Source organism: Crocodylus porosus, unplaced genomic scaffold, assembly GCF_001723895.1.
Source record: "Crocodylus porosus isolate Cpor-Errol unplaced genomic scaffold, CroPor_comp1, whole genome shotgun sequence".
Classification (NCBI taxonomy): domain Eukaryota; kingdom Metazoa; phylum Chordata; order Crocodylia; family Crocodylidae; genus Crocodylus; species Crocodylus porosus.
This window is the reverse complement of record NW_017728933.1, coordinates 2,881,737-2,899,170: the sequence shown is the minus strand read 5'-3', so window position 1 is coordinate 2,899,170 and position 17,434 is coordinate 2,881,737. Positions and strand designations below refer to the sequence as shown.

The 17,434-nt window shown below is 40.3% G+C and overlaps 1 protein-coding gene across 1 annotated transcript; it reads left to right on the top strand.

Annotated features, from left to right (window-relative positions):
• The first annotated feature begins 2,110 nt into the window (after positions 1-2,110).
• Positions 2,111-17,220, top strand: MXD1 (MAX dimerization protein 1). Its single transcript, XM_019545971.1, has 5 exons — positions 2,111-2,746; positions 5,823-5,852; positions 10,206-10,320; positions 11,846-12,005; positions 12,286-17,220. The coding sequence occupies exons 2-5, from the start codon at positions 5,839-5,841 to the stop codon at positions 12,471-12,473; spliced, it is 477 nt and encodes a 158-aa protein (XP_019401516.1). The 5' UTR covers positions 2,111-2,746; positions 5,823-5,838; the 3' UTR covers positions 12,474-17,220.
• Positions 17,221-17,434: the final 214 nt, after the last annotated feature.

Genomic DNA, 17,434 nt, shown 5'->3' with positions numbered 1-17,434 from the left:
GGCTGAGACAACACTGGGGCGTCCGGCCTGGAGCAGGGATGGATCCTGGAAGGGAAACTGCCCCGGGAAGGGACCCTTCTCGGGGGTGGGGAGGAGGAGGGGGGAGCCCTCCCTGCTGCAGGAGGTGGTGTTGGGGGGAATTGAGGTTGTGGGGGGCATCCACCATGGAGAGGAAGCGCTAGAGGGGGAGCTGATGTTGGTGGGGGCAGGGACGACCCTGGAAGGCTAAGAATAAACGCTGGCTTTTATCTGCCGCGGGTAAGATAACTTCCAGTGCGACAACCCCTCTGCCCCCTCCGCTTGAAGGGATATGTGCTATCCAGCCGTGGGGGTATGCCCACAAGAATATCCTCTGCTGATCCAAGCCTTGTCTGAGGATACTGGAAGGGAAATCGGTCCTTTGTTCTCCCCCCTCCCCCAAGGCTAGCTTTGGAAATGGAAAGGAACAAAACACCCCGGCTTTGTATGCGTGTCAAAGCCAAAGGTTAGGCAGACTTGCAATGATCATCCTTAATATGTAGAGATCTTTTGAAACTGAGGCAGTATATGAAGAGGGAAGTGCTGTTTCAGTAGAAATCCTGTCTTTGCTCTAGCAAATACATGCCTCACTTCAATGCCTCGATCTTGGGTATTTTTTTTAAAATGGCAGCGCACTCTAGCCCAGATGTTCAGAGGTGAAGTTGTCACACATCTGAGTGAAAGGGCCCTGCCTGCGTTTAGACTCGGGTGCGTTTTTAATTGTGGCAATATTGTGTTAAAAAATTGGATTATCCATAAGTAGTGGTCACCAATCCCTATCTTTTAAGCAACTAGTTGGCTTCCTGTTGCTTGTGGCCACAGGCAGTTATAAAGTTAAAAGTGAGGCTTGCAGGAGAGTAAATGACAGTTTTTGGTCTGTAGCCTGTTAATTGCTTGGAGAAAGATCTCTCTCTCTCTCTCTCTCTCTCTCTCTCTCATAATGTCACATGACGTGATAGAAATGAGTTTTTTAAAGCAAACGGGAACGGAAAGAGTTGCATCTCTAATTGAGATTTATTGACAACATTGGATTTAAATTGGTAACAATGTCTATTTCTCTCTGAACCTCCAAGTATTCTTTAACTTGTGCTAAATTATAAATCTGAGTGTAGAAAGTGACATGACTCTTATTAGGCTTTTTTTTTTTTTTAAATTAATTTTTGTGCGGCTACTACCACTTAATTTTTTCATTTTTATTTTTATTTCTTTGACAGGCTGACTTCTTTTTTTATTTATTGCTCCTCTTAAAATATGGATAGAGCTTTGCTGTACATTATTAATCTTTGATTTGAATAGGTACCTTGTTTCTGGGATAGCTAAGAGTGTTAAATCATTGAGTGCCTGTGGTGGAATATGGGTTAGACCTGCTTTGTGTTACCCAGATTTGATTCAGTTAAATTGAATCCAAGCTTTTTCTTATCCAATTTAAGACTCAGTTTCTGCAGGCCACGTTTAGCTTAATTATGTGTTGAAGACTTGTAGATTGAACCTTTGAGTTCCTATGTCACCTTTTTAGGTGCTTGAAGTTCCTTTGACTCATTTCTTTTTATGCATGTTATTAGCCTCTCCTTTTAGGTAAACACTTGTGTTGGAAAACAAACTAATAGAAATCAGGAAGTTCACAGTTAAAGCTGTGTCCTTACTCTCACCCTGTTTTGACTGTGGTTAATGGTTGAGGATCAGTACGTGAGCTGCACCATATATGCAGCAACAGTTAGGTACAGCATAGCAAATGAAAGTGAACACTGAAATCCCATCCTTCAACTGGCCATTTCTTGGATTTAGGTTCAAACCCTAATGTTGCTTTGAATCTTAATAGGGTCATGGACATCTTCCTAGCACGCTTTTTAGCATAGTGTGGACTGTGGGTGCAGTGATGTAGAGAGTGTCCTGATGAGTTTCTAGCACCTCTGTACAAATGGCATTATAATATAAGCTTAAGTATATGCTTTAATTTACTGGAAAAATGTATCCTTTAAACCTTCTGCTCAATGTCAGGTTCTACCAAAGGGAATATTATTGTGGCTGGGAAGGAGATTGGGGGGGGAGCTAAAGTGGAAGACTTAACTTAATTTTGAGGGGTAGTGGGGGGTGAAAATTGACATTTTTTTTTTCCTAGCCTGCCTGGGTTGCAGATCTCCACCACTGTACTTGGGATTTTACAGAGTATTTTAAAGGCATCTGGAGCAGGTGTTGGGAAGCAAGCTTTTTAGAAGCTGTGTATGCAGCTTCTACATCAGATGAGCTAAAAAAGAAAACATAATGGAGAAATATGTAGCCTGAAGTTGGAGGGAGTTCAGCTCTGGATGTCTGCTGTGGGATGTGCATTTCCTTTTGATTTAGCCTATTTTTAACTTTTTTCTAGGCAGTGTCATTAGACTCTTGTTTTGAATGTTTCTTTTGCCCCCCCAAGTTAAAGGGACGGTGTCCAATTAACCAAAAATTTAAAAGCAAATTTCTGTCAAGGTAATATCAAACATTTATTTAGCTGAAAGAGGTGTGGGTGGAAGGATGCAGATCAGCTTCTTTGATAGCTTTGCATCGTCTTTTTCATTTTTCCTCTGTATAGCTTGCGGCCCATTCAACTCAAATTGGCTTCTGTGGAAAATAAATCGCATCTTCCATGTGGAACTTGCATGCAGCAATGGAGGGAGACAGGTGCATGCACAAATAGGAAAACTGAATTGTAAACCACAGCTTGGAGTGGTCTAGGGCATGTTACCTGAAGGTACATCTGACTTTCTTTTGTTGAAGATGGTTAGGTTTCAAACTGATGGGTGTCCTTCAGTGCCAATTGTTGGCTGTCTTTTATAGAAGGAAAAGTGATTCCAGCTTATAGAATGGAATATGTTAAGATTGTTTCAGTGCAATCTTGTAGACTGTAGCGATTCTTCTGGGTCTGTATTAACATAGGTATTCATTTAAAAAATTATGCTTCAAAAGTTGTCCTAGTGCTTGGTAGAGTGAAGAATCTAAGTTCTTGATTTTTGGTAGATATGAAATTTGGAATCTGTTTCTGAGCATGTTTTTTGGGTGATTATTAAGCAATAGCTGTGTCTGTCTGGTGATGAGTGAGAAGCTGGAGATCTTTCTTCTATAGCTCTTTCAAGCTAAGGTCAGCTTTGACAGGTCTGTCACTGCTGTATGTTTGGCCTAGTCCACATATCTGGAATGGAAATCCTGGAACACAGCTGAGCACAATAAAGTGGTAGTGGCTCTTCTAAGCAAGCCAACTAGAGGCACTTTTTGTTTTCCTTCTGTAAGCATATAGGTACTGTCTATGTATGGTGGACAGGCATTTAGTTAGTTGCACATATGGTTACAGTGTTCTCTGTTCCATCCCCTGTGATGGGTGCTGCTCTTTGTTTTTAGCCTTAAAAAAAATAGGTAAGCATTGAGGTTGTTTTGCAACAGATGGGAAAGACACTAAAATTTTTTGCAAGAATGACTGTATTCGATCTCTTTCCAGTAGCTAAAAAATGAGTAGATATTTTCTTAGAAGAAATGAATACAGCATTAAGAGATGAATCCTGTGCATGTGGCAAAATGCAAACAAACCGCTGTCAAGCTTGGGTTGTAAAAATAGTTCACCAACTAACACAAATATCTTTTTATGCCCATAAACTGGTTACCACTCAGCAAATTACTGTAAAGTGTTCCAGGACAAAAAAAAATCTGCGATGCCAGAGAGGCTTTCCATTCATAAAGTTGTCTGGGTAATAAGGATCTTTAGCTTTGGCTATCCCTATTGAACATGGCTTGTTTATGACTTATTGCCCTGCATATTAAAATCCTAAATTCAATGTAGAGAGTGTTGGACTGAAAGATTATAGGCAATTAGAATTCAGAGGCAGAGAGGGGCCAAGGCTTTTTTTTTTTTTTTTTTATTTTGATTTTTTTTAATTGTCTGGAAGTAGAATGTTTGCATTTTGGAAGAGATCATTTGAAACAATGTGATTAGGAAATAAATGAAAGGAGCCACGTTAGAACTTCTTACTTATAACTCAAAGGGGGGAAAAGTTGGCTTGCCAAATCAAGATCCACCTATTGTGAAATTTTGCTAATGAAGTGTCTACGCTTGTTGCTAGCAAAAGTAAGAAATATCAAAACCAATGAGTTCTAAGTTCCTAACTCTGTTTGGCTTACAGATGAACTGTTTCAGTACCAAGGTGTTGGAGAAAACACAATGGAAATGAGCCATCTTTGTTAAGGCACAAGATAAATCAGATTTAAGGCTTCAGATGCACACATCAGGCCTTTGTCACAGCAATGTTTCTTTCCCTTCAGGCTTCTGGTCCCATAGTAACAGGCTTCACTGAAAGCTTTTACAGAACTGCAAAGCCAGCTTTATGTTAGGACTATGTGTACATGCATTGGGCCTTGCGTCATATTAAGACCAGACTAATTTGAAATGTAAATCTCTTTCAAATGTTCCGGGGCATCTTATTTATAGGTGAACCCAGTGCCGGTTCATTTTTCCTGCCTTTTCCCTAATACCTGAGAAAATGAGAGAGAAGAAATAGGTAAATTTTAATGCCAACCTAGATTACAGCTTGAAATTTGATACTTTGTCAATCATCCAGATACAAGAGAAACCTTATGTTTTAGGTTAACCTTATGTTGTTGTGAGAGTTTTAGCATCTTTTTTCTAATGCCCACCCGTGGCATCTTTGGCAAGTCCAAATCTCTTTTCTGAAGAAATAACGGTGACTGATTTGTGTGCGAGTGCTATGGATATTTTTTGTGTTGGTACTAACAGGACATGAGGACACATCACCAGCTCATAGTTGGTGCTGGTCCAAAACTAGGCAGAAGAAGGCTGCTGTCTTCTGGTCCGACTGCCATATTCAATGCATTAGTCTGCCATGTTCCACTATTGTCAGCCTAGTATTCATCTCCTCGCTTGGAGATGCGTCCATTGGAGGACACTCCAAAGGGTCCATTTTCAAGCTGTCTTTTATTCTGTACTTTAACTTTTTAAAGGCAGAACTTTTTGGGAACCATTTCTTCTACAAACACCCGAGACGGCTGTAATTGGAAGTTCAGGGAATAATTTTACACCATCTCTTCAGTGTGTTTATTTCATCTGTAATTTCCTGTAAAATGCACAGCTGGCTTTCTTTGTTCAGTGGGTCTCATAACGCATCACGACAGGAGAGAGAAGTGTTTTTTAATGCTTCTTTTAAACCACAAGTTGGCAAAGCAGTCAGGCACGTGTCAGGTCTGAAACTGCATCTGACTCTTAATTGGCTGCGTTTCAAATGTTATGCTCAAATGGAGTAATCTTCCTCTTGTGGTATTATGAGAGCTCTGTCTGATAGTTTTCTGTGTTAAAAAGTCTTCAACATCAAGTGCACTTTTACTTCATATTTGTCTCACAGCCAGGAGGTGTGATGGCTTCTGGGTGGAGCTGGTGTGTACTGCTAGTCTTGAGTTTCCTATCAGTAAGCTTGTTTAAATATCGTTAGCGTTATTGGAGCAGTTATAACTTCATAGCTCTTAAAATCTAAGTTGCTACAGTGCTGGCAAAATCATGTTTTGCAGCTTTTGGGAGGGTTTGTACTGCAATTAGCTGGCATAATGCCGAGCTGTGTTGCTGGAGGCATCTTCGCTGTCCTGGTGGCTTCCATTTTTTGATGTCTCAAGAGTAACCACCAACTTTTCTTTTGAAGTCACTTTTGGGCTGCAGTTTTGTAGTGAGTGGTTATTAACACTATGCATTGATATTGTTAATTGCAGGGCATTTTTAGTCCTCTGCGGTTGGTAACAATTGAATAAATAATTGCCTGTTCCTTGTTTTTCAGGTCCACGCACAATGAAATGGAAAAAAACAGGTGAGTTGGCGCAAATACCTAATGAACTTCACAAATGTTTGTTCCCTCCTCCTCCAGTCTACACTAAAACTGTCTGAGTCCTCCTTGCAATGATCAACTGAAGTGCCATCACTGCTTCAAGATGGGGCTCTTGGTTTAAGTTATCACCTGGAATCTACAAACACCTGTAGGCAGAAGATGGGTTACCAGCAATGGCTCTCTGTGTGCTCAGATGTGGCACATTGTGGCAATTGTAGATGAACAGCATTGTCTAGGATGATGTTTTCATTGGTATCGGCATTTCTAGGCTTCACACGCAGAGGAGACTTTCCTCTTTCAGGGCATAAGCTGTCTTTTAACTACCAGACACATTTGCTCCATGTCCTAGTACTAGTAAGCCTTTTCCGTAGCTGACTACTGTAGTTTGAGTCTTCTGCTGAAGTCTCTGATACAGGCCGCCCTTTGCCAAGCTGCTGGCTTCCTGAGCCAGTAAGATGCTATGCATATATAGTACTATGCAGAATCTTAATCTCTTATTGCCCAAGTTGGCACGGTCCTCAAGTCTGCTCCCATAGCCTGTGCCTTGATGAACATGCTTCAAAGGCATGATACAGGAACATGTTCTCCAAGAAAGTAAGACTTGTAAAACTGGAGTATCTCAGAGTGCAGTTTACTCCATTTTCCATAGTCTGTCCTTCTGAGTAAGAAGGGACTGGGAAGTAAAGAAAGGTACACTTATACTTCCAGTAGCAAAGAGCTATTCTCAAGTGTACTTAGCAAGCTATTGTTAACCTCCCAGTTCTGAAAGATAAAGTGACAAACTAATAATCACTTACAGGGAAATTCTAATCTACACTGCTGATAGCTTTCCATCTTTGACTACAAATACGGTGCATTGCAAGCATCTAATCAGTGATCTCTGTCAGAGTTCAGCAGCATCTTATGAATTGCTTTCCAACATTATACATTTTACTAGATGGACAGCTGTGTTTTACAGGCTCATTTTAAATCGACTTATTCAATTGTAGCATAATGAAAGGTGGCTTTGCGTCGTTGATAAGCTCCTCAGTTTCTTCTGTAAAACTTTGAGATCCTATTCAAATGTTGCTATATTGCTTTGGCAACTGTCAGCTCACCTGGTTTCTTTGAGCTCAGAATGGATATAAAAAAGGCACACTGTAGATTTTAATCTACTTCATAAAATCAGCAGGGAAGAAGGACCCTTTAAAATCGCAACCAAATAATGCTTTGCATCTCTCCTCCTAAGTCGTCTTTGGCTGTTGTACCAGAATTGTATTGAAATCCTGTTTATATTATTGCAGAAGCAAGGAAGTAAATGTCAGGCATTTTAAGCTCTTATCAAAAGGGTGGTTTGGGAAACATTAGGCAGCTTATTTCTATACAGAAACAAATCATTACACCTCTTATATGGCCCCTGAAGTTAACCCTTTGGTTGCCTTGTGTACAACAGTATAATCCAGTTCAGATGCCCATGAGTAAAATGGGGAAGCATTTCAATTGGGCAAATGACACGCATCATTTGCCAGGTAGTACTGGACTCTACATTTAAAAAACCTGTACAGTATATCATGATTTAAGCATGTAAGCTGCTCTGTGTTGGAACTGCACGGTTCAGCTGTTGGCATTTCATTGGGGCTTGTTACTTCCTTTCCCTAATGAGGGTGTACTCAGTGTATGCCTACCTCTTACCACTTCATTGAGACTTGTCTAGTTCAGAGCCTCGGCAAATAAAATGATCAATTGTTTCACCCTTGTGTCTGCTATGCAGCAGAGTCTGTGTGATGCCTGCAGGACCAGATGGGGCTGAGGAGAGAAAAAACATTTGGTAGGAGGGTTTGGAAGATTAGCCAAGCCCCGTACATGTCAGGCGATTTCCTGACTGAACAATCCCATTACATGCGGCTTAGGCTGTTTTCTAAAGTAACTTTAGCTATGTATTTGCAAGTATTTTAAGAATTAGTTTTAACTAGTTATCTGGGGTCAAATACTGCACATATCGTACCTCAGCCTGAGAATTAGCAGCAACAGACCCAGAAGTGGACCGGAAGTACTTCTGGGCCACTTCTAGGTTTGCCACTGAGCGCGGGGGGCATGCTCCTGGGGGATGCTCCAACTGCCCCACCATCACAGTGTTCAGGAGCTGCGCTTGGTACCACGAGGTATATAGAAAAAACCCTTAAAGCTGTGTCTGTGGCTGAATCACTAATTCTCCGAATCGGCATCAAATCTTTGGATTCGGCCAAATTGAATCGGGACAGTGATCCGAATCACTGATTCAGGTACGGCCTGTTTCACGTGCCCGTAATGTGTATGTGTGCATGTGCAGAAGCCCAGAGCATCCCCTCCCACTCCTTCCAGCTCATTTCCAATGTTTTTTCTCCTTAAAATCTGGGGCTTTCTCCTTTTTGAGAGAACCCAGATTCCTGCTCATGCCTTAAATTGCTTGTTCATATAGCAGACTTGAACGATCATTTTTTATCTCTCTGAATAGACTTTTCTTCACAAAGGAGTTCTGATTTTTGACAATGAGATAATTTTGTCTAATCTAAATATTGTGGTTGCAGCTTCATTTAGCTAAAAATGATGCTGATGTTGAGTGTGTTTCGGCCGATTTTTCTGCGGCCAACCTTCTTTTAAAGCAAAAGTTGAAGTTTTGAAATGATTAAGAGGCGGTGCAGTGAACACTTGGTTTAGGGTTTTTAATTGTCTAGGTTTTAAATTGCAGGGCATTCATTGAGTCTTATTAGCTAAATCTAAAACTTCCTGACGGCATTCATGGTGTTGTGGTGTTTTCTCTGTTTTGATATCAAAGAACAACTTTTTCTTCCTACCGCGTAGCGTAAAAGCAAATTTTATACCCCATCTTATGGTTACTTCCATCTCGTGCTCTGGTTTCATGGACCATAGTTGTACTACCTGCTTACATACTGCTGACAGCGTGTTTGTCCCCATTAAGGCATGGTTGAACAAGTCTGCACAGATGGAGATTACAAGTAGTGTTCAGCAAAGATTAATCATTGGCCTTGCCACTTTTTGGATTCACCCTTGGAGTAAAGATTATCTGCTTCTGTTTGCATCACGGTGTCGGAGACCTTATGGAGGCAGATGATTGTTTACTGCAGCACACTGAGGATATTGTATGGGAGAGCAAGATTGGCAAGTTGTTGCAACATCTCAGTTAGTAGCCACCTTTGTCAATTAGACGCTTGAAGTGTAGGTGCTGCAACCAATACTAAATAGTGTGACCTAAATGTCACCTAGTGTGTGGAACAGTTGGGAAGATTGCCTGTTTTGGAAGATGGGAAAGCACAGTACTCTTCATAGCATTGTATGAAAACAGCTGTGTAACAGCATAGGCCTTTTTTTTTTTTTTTTTAGTCAAAGCCTCTATTCCCCCTACATTAAAACTCCCTCTGGGTTAATTTTTATTTTATGCAAACTATACCATGTTTACTGACATACAAATATTGGGGTTAATGTAGCCCTTTGTAACACGTGATGCCAAGAGGGAATGTTAGTGACTTACCACAGACTGGTAACTAGTGGTGGTTGCAGCTAGAAGGTGCTTGTTGAAGAATTCGGTAGTGTGAAAATTAACTTGTATTAAGGTGAAGTAGTTTATAGTAGGTCACTGTGCACAGTTGGGAGCCAAGGTCTTCCCAGCAGACCTGGGGAAAATGTTAATGCCAATGCACTGAGCTTTATTTGATGGCAACTTGTTGCTGTTTATTTCCTTTCTAATAATCACCTTAATGTCTGCTGGACCTCTTGTATTTTGACATGCACAGAGTTGGTAAAAAAAAAAAAAAAAAATTTTGAAACATTCTCCAGCTTATTCATAGATTGTAAGGCTGGGAGGGACCTCGGAAGATCATTGGGTCTTCCACCAAGCAGGAAAGATAACTGAGGGTCCAGTGACCCCAGCAAGGTGACTGTCTAGTCTCCTCTTGAAGAGGAGACTAGGGTTACGTACTTGCCTCTAAAAGTGTCTGCTCTGTGAAGGAACTTAATGGCTCGGGAGAACATTCCTCCTTTTCTGGATGGCTAACACTTCACAGCTCTTGGGAATAATACATTGATATACCTAATGTGGGGGGAGAGGCATCTGGTATTACACCAAGATGCATTAAGTCATATAGCAAAAGAAAATACAGAGCAATACATGCTTTTATATTTCAATCCAGACTACCCTCTTGTCACGTAATGTTGACAGGACTTGTCTAAATACTTTGATTTATATTTGCTGTACTTGCTTGCAGATGTTAAGTGATGTTGTGAGATGCCTTATCTTACCTAGTTGCTATTCACGCACAAAGTATATTCAGTATGACATGCACTCTTTGTTCTGTATAGGCGTGCTCATCTACGGCTGTGTCTGGAGAAGCTGAAGGGGCTGGTACCACTTGGGCCTGAATCCAATAGACATACCACACTGAGTTTACTTACAAAAGCTAAATTGCACATAAAGGTAAGATCAAGAACATTATTAAGCATATAAAATAATTGAATAGAAAGCAGTGGAAACCCTCGTGTATGACAAGATTTGTGAGGACAATTTTGAGTGTTGCTTTGGGGTCAGTACTTGGACTTAACTCTCTTGCAAACCAAATAATTGATTGTCATAGATAACACAAATGCGGTGGGGGTGAATGAGACAATGACTCTTAAGCAGCTACTTCTTGCTGACATAAATAAAAACATGAGTGGAGATCAGCCTTGCCTAAAAGCTTTACCGGTTAGTTTCTTAATTTTTGTTTGGTTTTACTCCCACATCACCATTCACTCAGGACTAATTTTTAATGTTTATATTCAGCTGTATTGCAATAGTGTCCAGAGGACCTTTTTTCAACCTTGGCAGCTGCTCAACGTTTATATTTGCATGTGTTCAACATTAAGCCTTTAAAGAATTTGCAATCTAAATGTTCTTGCTGTTCATAGCCTTGCTCTAAGGAAGTGACATGGTTTACTCTCAGTTGACGTAGTTGGAAGCCTTTCCTGAGGATACCAAGTATTTTATCTTCCAGTTAATACCAGGGACTTGAAAAAGGGGTGGGGTTGGGGGACTTCTTTGGCATCAGGCTGGCTACAAATAGCTAGATATCAAAGTCTTGGAATAGATATTAATAGGATTGGGCTGCTGCCAGATGAGTTGCACACAAACAGTTTTTTGAGAGGGAAGCGTCATTTATATGCATTCCTATGTAGATGAGAATTATCTGAAGCTAAAAGTAGGTCTGGTGGACCCTACAGACAAGGCACTGCTGTGCCCATCTGCACAAGAGCACCCCGTTTGAGTTTCAGTTCCAGTGCCCAAGTAAATGTGGGGGAGAAGGGGGACCAGCAGGTGTAACTAAAAAGGAGTATGTTTCCAATGTCCCAGGAGGTGCGTACAGAAGCAAAAAAATCCTGCTTATTCTGTGTGAGCAAGTGTTTGTCCGCTGTGTGAGGCATGTGGGATAACTTCAGCTGTGCTGCTGGGATCAACTTCTGAAACAAGCTTTAAGTCATAATGACCAAGGGCTTTTTGAGGTGATTTGAACTATTGCCAGTGAGAACAAGGGTTGTAGTTGGTGACCCAGAAAGTGGTGGCACTTGTGTAGATCCTGGGACAAAACTTGCGTTTTTAGGCTGCAGGTTTTGGCTACTAGTGTGGGTGTAGCAAACTCCATTTGAAAAGCTGTCTGCTCAGATGTTTCAGTTGTGTTTAAAATACCTCCATTATTTTCTTTAATTTACTTTTGGTTTAAAGCTACCCTAATGCATGTGCGTAAAAGGTGCTGAACCTAGGCCAGTGCTTTGAAACCTGGGTAAACATGATTAGTCAACTAAAGCCATGTTTTGGCATCTAAAAATAAGCTGGCTTTCAAAGGTGCTGAGCACCTACCTCTGGGAAGTAGGCCACTCCTTTAAGTACCTGAGTTAGTAACATTTGGTTTTGACCCACAGTGACCAAAAGAACTAAACGTGCCTCCTTTTCGTTTCATTACCTGCAGAAGCTTGAAGACTACGACAGAAAAGCAGTACACCAAATAGACCAGTTGCAGCGAGAGCAGCGGCATCTGAAAAGGCAGCTGGAAAAATTGGGCATAGAAAGAATAAGAATGGACAGTATAGGATCCACGGTGTCATCAGAACGGTCAGACTCTGATAGAGGTGAGGTGCTTTGGTGGTTGAAGGCTCCATGGGCCATATCCTTTTCCACCTCTTGGGAGTTTTAAGTGCAGTGCTGTTCCACCCTGGTCATGTCCCTGAATAAACGTTGATGACTTAACCTGTCTAAGTCATTCCAGGATTTGAGCAGGATGGACTGCTTATGTGGCAAAATACAATTTAAATACCTAATAGGTGGAATGAAGCCTGTCCCCCTCTCTGTATTGGAGACCTCAAATGTTGCCTTGGAACAGTTGTTTACTAAGGATCTTTTTGCTTACAGAAGAAATCGATGTGGATGTTGAAAGCACAGACTACCTAATGGGAGATCTAGACTGGAGCAGCAGCAGTCCGAGTGACTCAGATGAAAGGGGAAGCATGCAAAGCATCTGTAGCGACGAGGGGTACTCCAGCTCTGGCATTAAAAGATTGAAGTTGCAGAACAATCACAAGCCTTGTCTCAGCCTATAAGAAGCAACTCCAGTAGCTGTTCCATCCATTGCTGTTTCCCTGTTGGATCTTAGGTAGTATGTTGGACCGTCCCATAATTCTCTTGCACGTAAATTTAATGTACCAACAACGTTACCAAAATCAGCTTTGCCCAAGTCCCAAAACAGTGCTTAGGGTTGTGGGTTACAAGCTACTCTCTGGAGCACACATCTGATTGCATCCACTAGCTTCTCTTTCTGTCGGTAAACTCATCTCTGTGAGACTGTACATTCCAACAAAATTTTAAAGCACCCAAGAATCTTTTTGCAGTAATAACAACTTTAAAAAACCTCTACTTCTTCCCTCTTCATTGTTTTGCCTTGCTGTTATTGCCTAGTATTCTAAATGTACCTTGTCTTTGCCTAGTGACAAACGTATCTCAAGTGTCTGAGCATAATTGTTTGGACTACAATCTGAAGGGTGAACCTCAACTGTGTTCTAGCTTAGATCTGGAAATGGGTGGAGTGAACTTTCAAAGTGATATGCGGAGCATATTGGCTTTGTCAACCCTCTGGTACTCCCGAGAAGTATGCAGCAAGATCCCAGACATCACTTTGAACAGTTGGTTCTTAAATGTTCAGAGTGCTGTGTTTGTATTTGCATAGCCATGTAATTGTATTTCTGGCCCACGCCTGTTGTCTTAATCGGAACTTGCACTGACTTCCAGTTTCAGATCCTGCAGTAGAGCAGCCCTGTCTAGCAAGAATAGTCCCATCAGAATTGATCTCAAACTGGTGACTCACACACGCCAGTGGGAATTTTAACTGTCACAGGACTGTGGGACCGAACTTGTGAGATTCTTGGCACATTCTGTAAATTGCAAGCAGTCTTCTGAGCTGTAGGACCTTAGCAAGGCAAGTACTGCTCCGTCTCTTGAAAGTGCATCTGTTTTCCACATTTCCAAGTTTCTTTAATACCTAAAACCAAATGGTACTATTTCTCCAGTGCAGTTCATGACCTCATTGCATTACAGCTGCATATTACTGTTCTAGGCAAGTTTTCCTAGAAGTTTGTTCATGCTTCTTGTCTCTGGGACAATTTTTTTCTACCTCAGAGAGATGAACAAAGATTATCTCAATCCCTTTAGCACAAAAATAATTATGCCTCATTTGTTTTAGATAAGTGATGCTCGGTCCTGTTGAAATCCATTTTCCTATAAAATTTAGCAATAACTGAATGAGGGAAGGTAGCTGTGCTATCTTCAGTTGTCAGTGATTGAAAAGGGCACATTTTACTGGATGTTGCTAATAGTACGTTACTACGATTATTCAGTGAAGTGCTATTGGCATTAAAGCACTTCCTCACCTCGTTGAAGTATTTTTAGGCGCTCTAAATCTGTGTCATTAAGGATTTTGCTTGCCAACTAAAAACTAATATTTTTTCCCAAGCTGTGGTTTCAAACCTTGCAACATTTTCATTTAAGCTAAATAGAGCACATGTAAATGTACATAAAACATATGATCTATAAATAGTATTTATTCATTTTATATGAAACTAATGTAATGGAGATACATTCTTATGACTTTGTGCTTTTATAGTTGTTCTGGAAACTTTGTACGTAGAGGTCTGCTAACTGAGACATATAGATTTCTCTCCCCCGCCCCGCCCCTCGGTCCTTTTTTGCTTGAAAAATTTTAGGATCTTTATATTCTGCCCACTTGGCAAACTTTGCAATGACTGTTAAACATTTGATTCTGGTAATAAACCAACTCGCACAATATAACCAGAGAGAGCCAACCAAGCAACTGAACTTCACTCTATAAAAGGGCTATGTAGCTTATTTAGTGATATGAAAGCCCATTTTTGTTGCCTATTTGCCTGAAGTCTTTTAAAATAAAATGCAGTTTTCAAGACTTGACAAGTCAAGCTGCCAAAAGCCACTAAGACGGTCTATAAATTGCAAATGAATGAACTCTCTAAAGAGACTTGTTTTTCTTAAAATATCCTTACACTATTTTTTGGATCATTTGAACTTTGAAACGAGAGAAAGTGGGAAACGGGGCTAGTGGATTGCTCATATCTCCAAAGTCTACTCTCCTTTTTGTGTGCGCTATGTTTTGAAAACGAAGGATTTTTTTTTTTTTTTAAAACAGCTGGAATTTTCAGATGTCCAGCAGACTTGCACTGAACTTACAACTTGTATGCCTTTTGCATTTTTAAGCCTACTTCCTGAGTCCAAGCAGAAAATCTTCAGAGAGCTAGCTCAAAACCTGTAAACTTTTAAATAATAAAAAAAGTTGAATATCTGCACTTTGAGGTCCTTCACTCCAATACATTTTTGCTTGAGAGACCTCTCTAGCTTTTTCTTTTTTTGTTCCAAATGTTGCATAAGCTGCCTCACAAATCCAAACCTAGAGTTGCGGATATTGCTACCTTTTTTTATTTTTGAGGTCAGAGTAACTAGAATTTTGGAAAGCATCAGAGGGTTAAAATTGAAATACAAAATTGTATACTTTGTATTTTCTTTTTATTATTATTTAGAAGTACCGAATCTTACAGATTCAGTTTACTGTGTTTTTTAATTATTGTTTGCCTTTTTCAGTTGACCTTTTTTTTTGTGTGTGTGTACTATTGCATGTGTTGTCCCAATATAAAACAGTCATTTTTTGACCTTTGCACTGTTTGGATGTGGTCCTCTCAATCTTGTTGGCATAGAAAATATTGACTTTTGAAAAACAATGCACTAATGTCAAAACTGACGCAAAAGTATATTTGGTGTCTTTTTTCCAAAACTCTAGGTAGGGGAAGTAAATGTTGCTAATGGCGGCTCTAAGGCTACTCTTTTATTGACTAGGACCAGTTTTGGCAGCTTCAGATCTTTCTCGGCTAGTCGACAAGCCAGGGCCTCAGGTGGCAAAGCCTACTTTCAAGATTGCTGAAATGGTAGCACTGTTCTCTGTTTTGCCAGCCTTTCCTTGAATTCACTGATCCACCAGCATTATTACTAAATAAGCTGCAGCAATTTAAAATTTTGTAGACTTGTTTAAAAAAAAATAGGGGGGTGGGTGGGAATTGAGGGGCTACTCATATACCCCAAGTTTACAATGGATGGTTGCACAGAAGTGTGTTGATTTAAAAAAAAAATACACTTTGTTATTGAGGGCAGTATTTTATAATCTGCCCTTTCAAAAAGAAAATAAAAGGAAAAAAGTGTCAGTGCAAATGGTGAAACCAGGCATGCACTCAATTGGACTAGAAATTGGAAACTCTTGCACTTAATCAGAGCAGAGAAATTTTAAAGTTGCAGTAACATGCATATTAGTGTAGGTCTGTCTTTAAACATCTGAAAGTATTGGGTGTACCTGTTGAGGTTTTTTCCCCTGAGGCTTGAGCACCCAAGTAAAACTTAGTCTATAAAGCAGAGCTTTCAAGCTCCGCAAGGTGCTGTTTGTTACATCTTGTGAATCTCCAGGGTCATTGCTAATACCAGTTTGTGATGTAAATTCAGAGAGCACTTTTTTGAGCAGCACCATAGGTGCCACTAACTTCATATCTTTCAAGATGATCTGAAATACTCCTGAGCTCTGGGCATGAGCAGGCCATGTTCTGCCAATTGCCATTTTAGCACTTTGTTCTCTAATATGGCGCTTCTCCCTCCACCTTCCCCAAACCTACCACAGCTCTGAAAATGAAAGGAAAACTCTGGTTTTACTCCAGAGCTACAAATCTGTGCACTAAACCTATAAACATGGTGGAAAGAGAGCCCAGGATTCAGGGTGAAAGATGGGTGGTGGGTTTTCACTTGCTTGTTCAAAGCATAAGAACCAGATTAAACAAGCTTCTGAGAGATTTGTGTAGCAATATATTAGGGCTTTAAGTTCTAATTTTGCCCCTTTTGTAACAGATTTCAGGTTTTGACACTGTAAATTACTGTATTGGGAAGAATTCTGCTTTTGCCAAGCTACATGTTTGCTCCCCTGAAAGTGTATATTCTGTTGTTTTTCTATTGCCGCTTAACTTTAAAGTTGTGTTTGTTTTTGTTTTTAAACTAGTAGTAGAAACAGGTACCCAGTTCCCGAGTATTATTGAAACATTCAACTCCTACAATAGCTGCCTGAGTAGCAAGCTGAGTAGATGTGTCCGGAGGTGAGGAAAAATCAAACATCCCAACCTCACATAGTCATCTCGGACCCAAATCTCTAACGGCCAGTTTAGGAATAAATCTGGGATGTGTTAAGTCTCATCTCAGTTACTACTTTGAGATAACTCTGCCTCATTCTTTAGGTGAAAGTCACTTGGGCATCTCTCAGCTGTAGTGTGACACCAGAGAAAAAAAAGTCCCACAAAAACCTCTGAGCACATTATATCTTCTGAAATGCCCAGACCTCAAATTGATTTGGATTTCTTTTAACTCTTTTATTTGTGCTGGGGTTTTTCCCTTCCAAATTGATACAAAAACCTAACTTTCCTGTCTCCCTTCCTTGGGTTCGTGCTTTAAGCAACACTGCTGTCAAACCATCGGCTTTATTTTTGGCAGTCTTCCGAATAATAAACACAGCCTAAACAGGGGAGCAGCAGATGGGAGAATATGAATTCTGTTTCCAGATGTTCAGTTCCTAATGTAAATAACACATCATTATAAATCCTGTGTCAAGACCATATAAAGGTGCTTTTTATTACAGTTAGCACATGCATTTTTAGAAACTACATGTTTTAGAAGACCTTGCTGTGTATATGTATACTTCTGTATTGTTCAACTGTTAGAAAATAAATTATTTCATTATTAAAGGGAGAGTCGTCCTTTCTGCATTCTTCTCATCTGAGTGGGAAATAATTTGGAGCTTTCACCACTTCAGTGATTTTTCTGGGTTCCTTTTTAATAAATGGCATGTCCTGTGAACCTCAGCAAGTTTCATTCATTGCAAGAGTATTCGAAGGAGACGGATAACACAGGTCAATGCAGTTTGGAACATCTAATCTCCAGGCAGGCCTAATGTCTTTCC

What these genes read in the sequence shown, in the direction of transcription:
- MXD1 (XM_019545971.1), top strand. An exon ending in AAGCTAAATTGCACATAAAG is followed by an intron (nt 10,321 to 11,845) that starts GTAAGATCAAGA and finishes CATTACCTGCAG; the next exon opens with AAGCTTGAAGACTACGACAG. An exon ending in ACGGTCAGACTCTGATAGAG is followed by an intron (nt 12,006 to 12,285) that starts GTGAGGTGCTTT and finishes TTTTGCTTACAG; the next exon opens with AAGAAATCGATGTGGATGTT.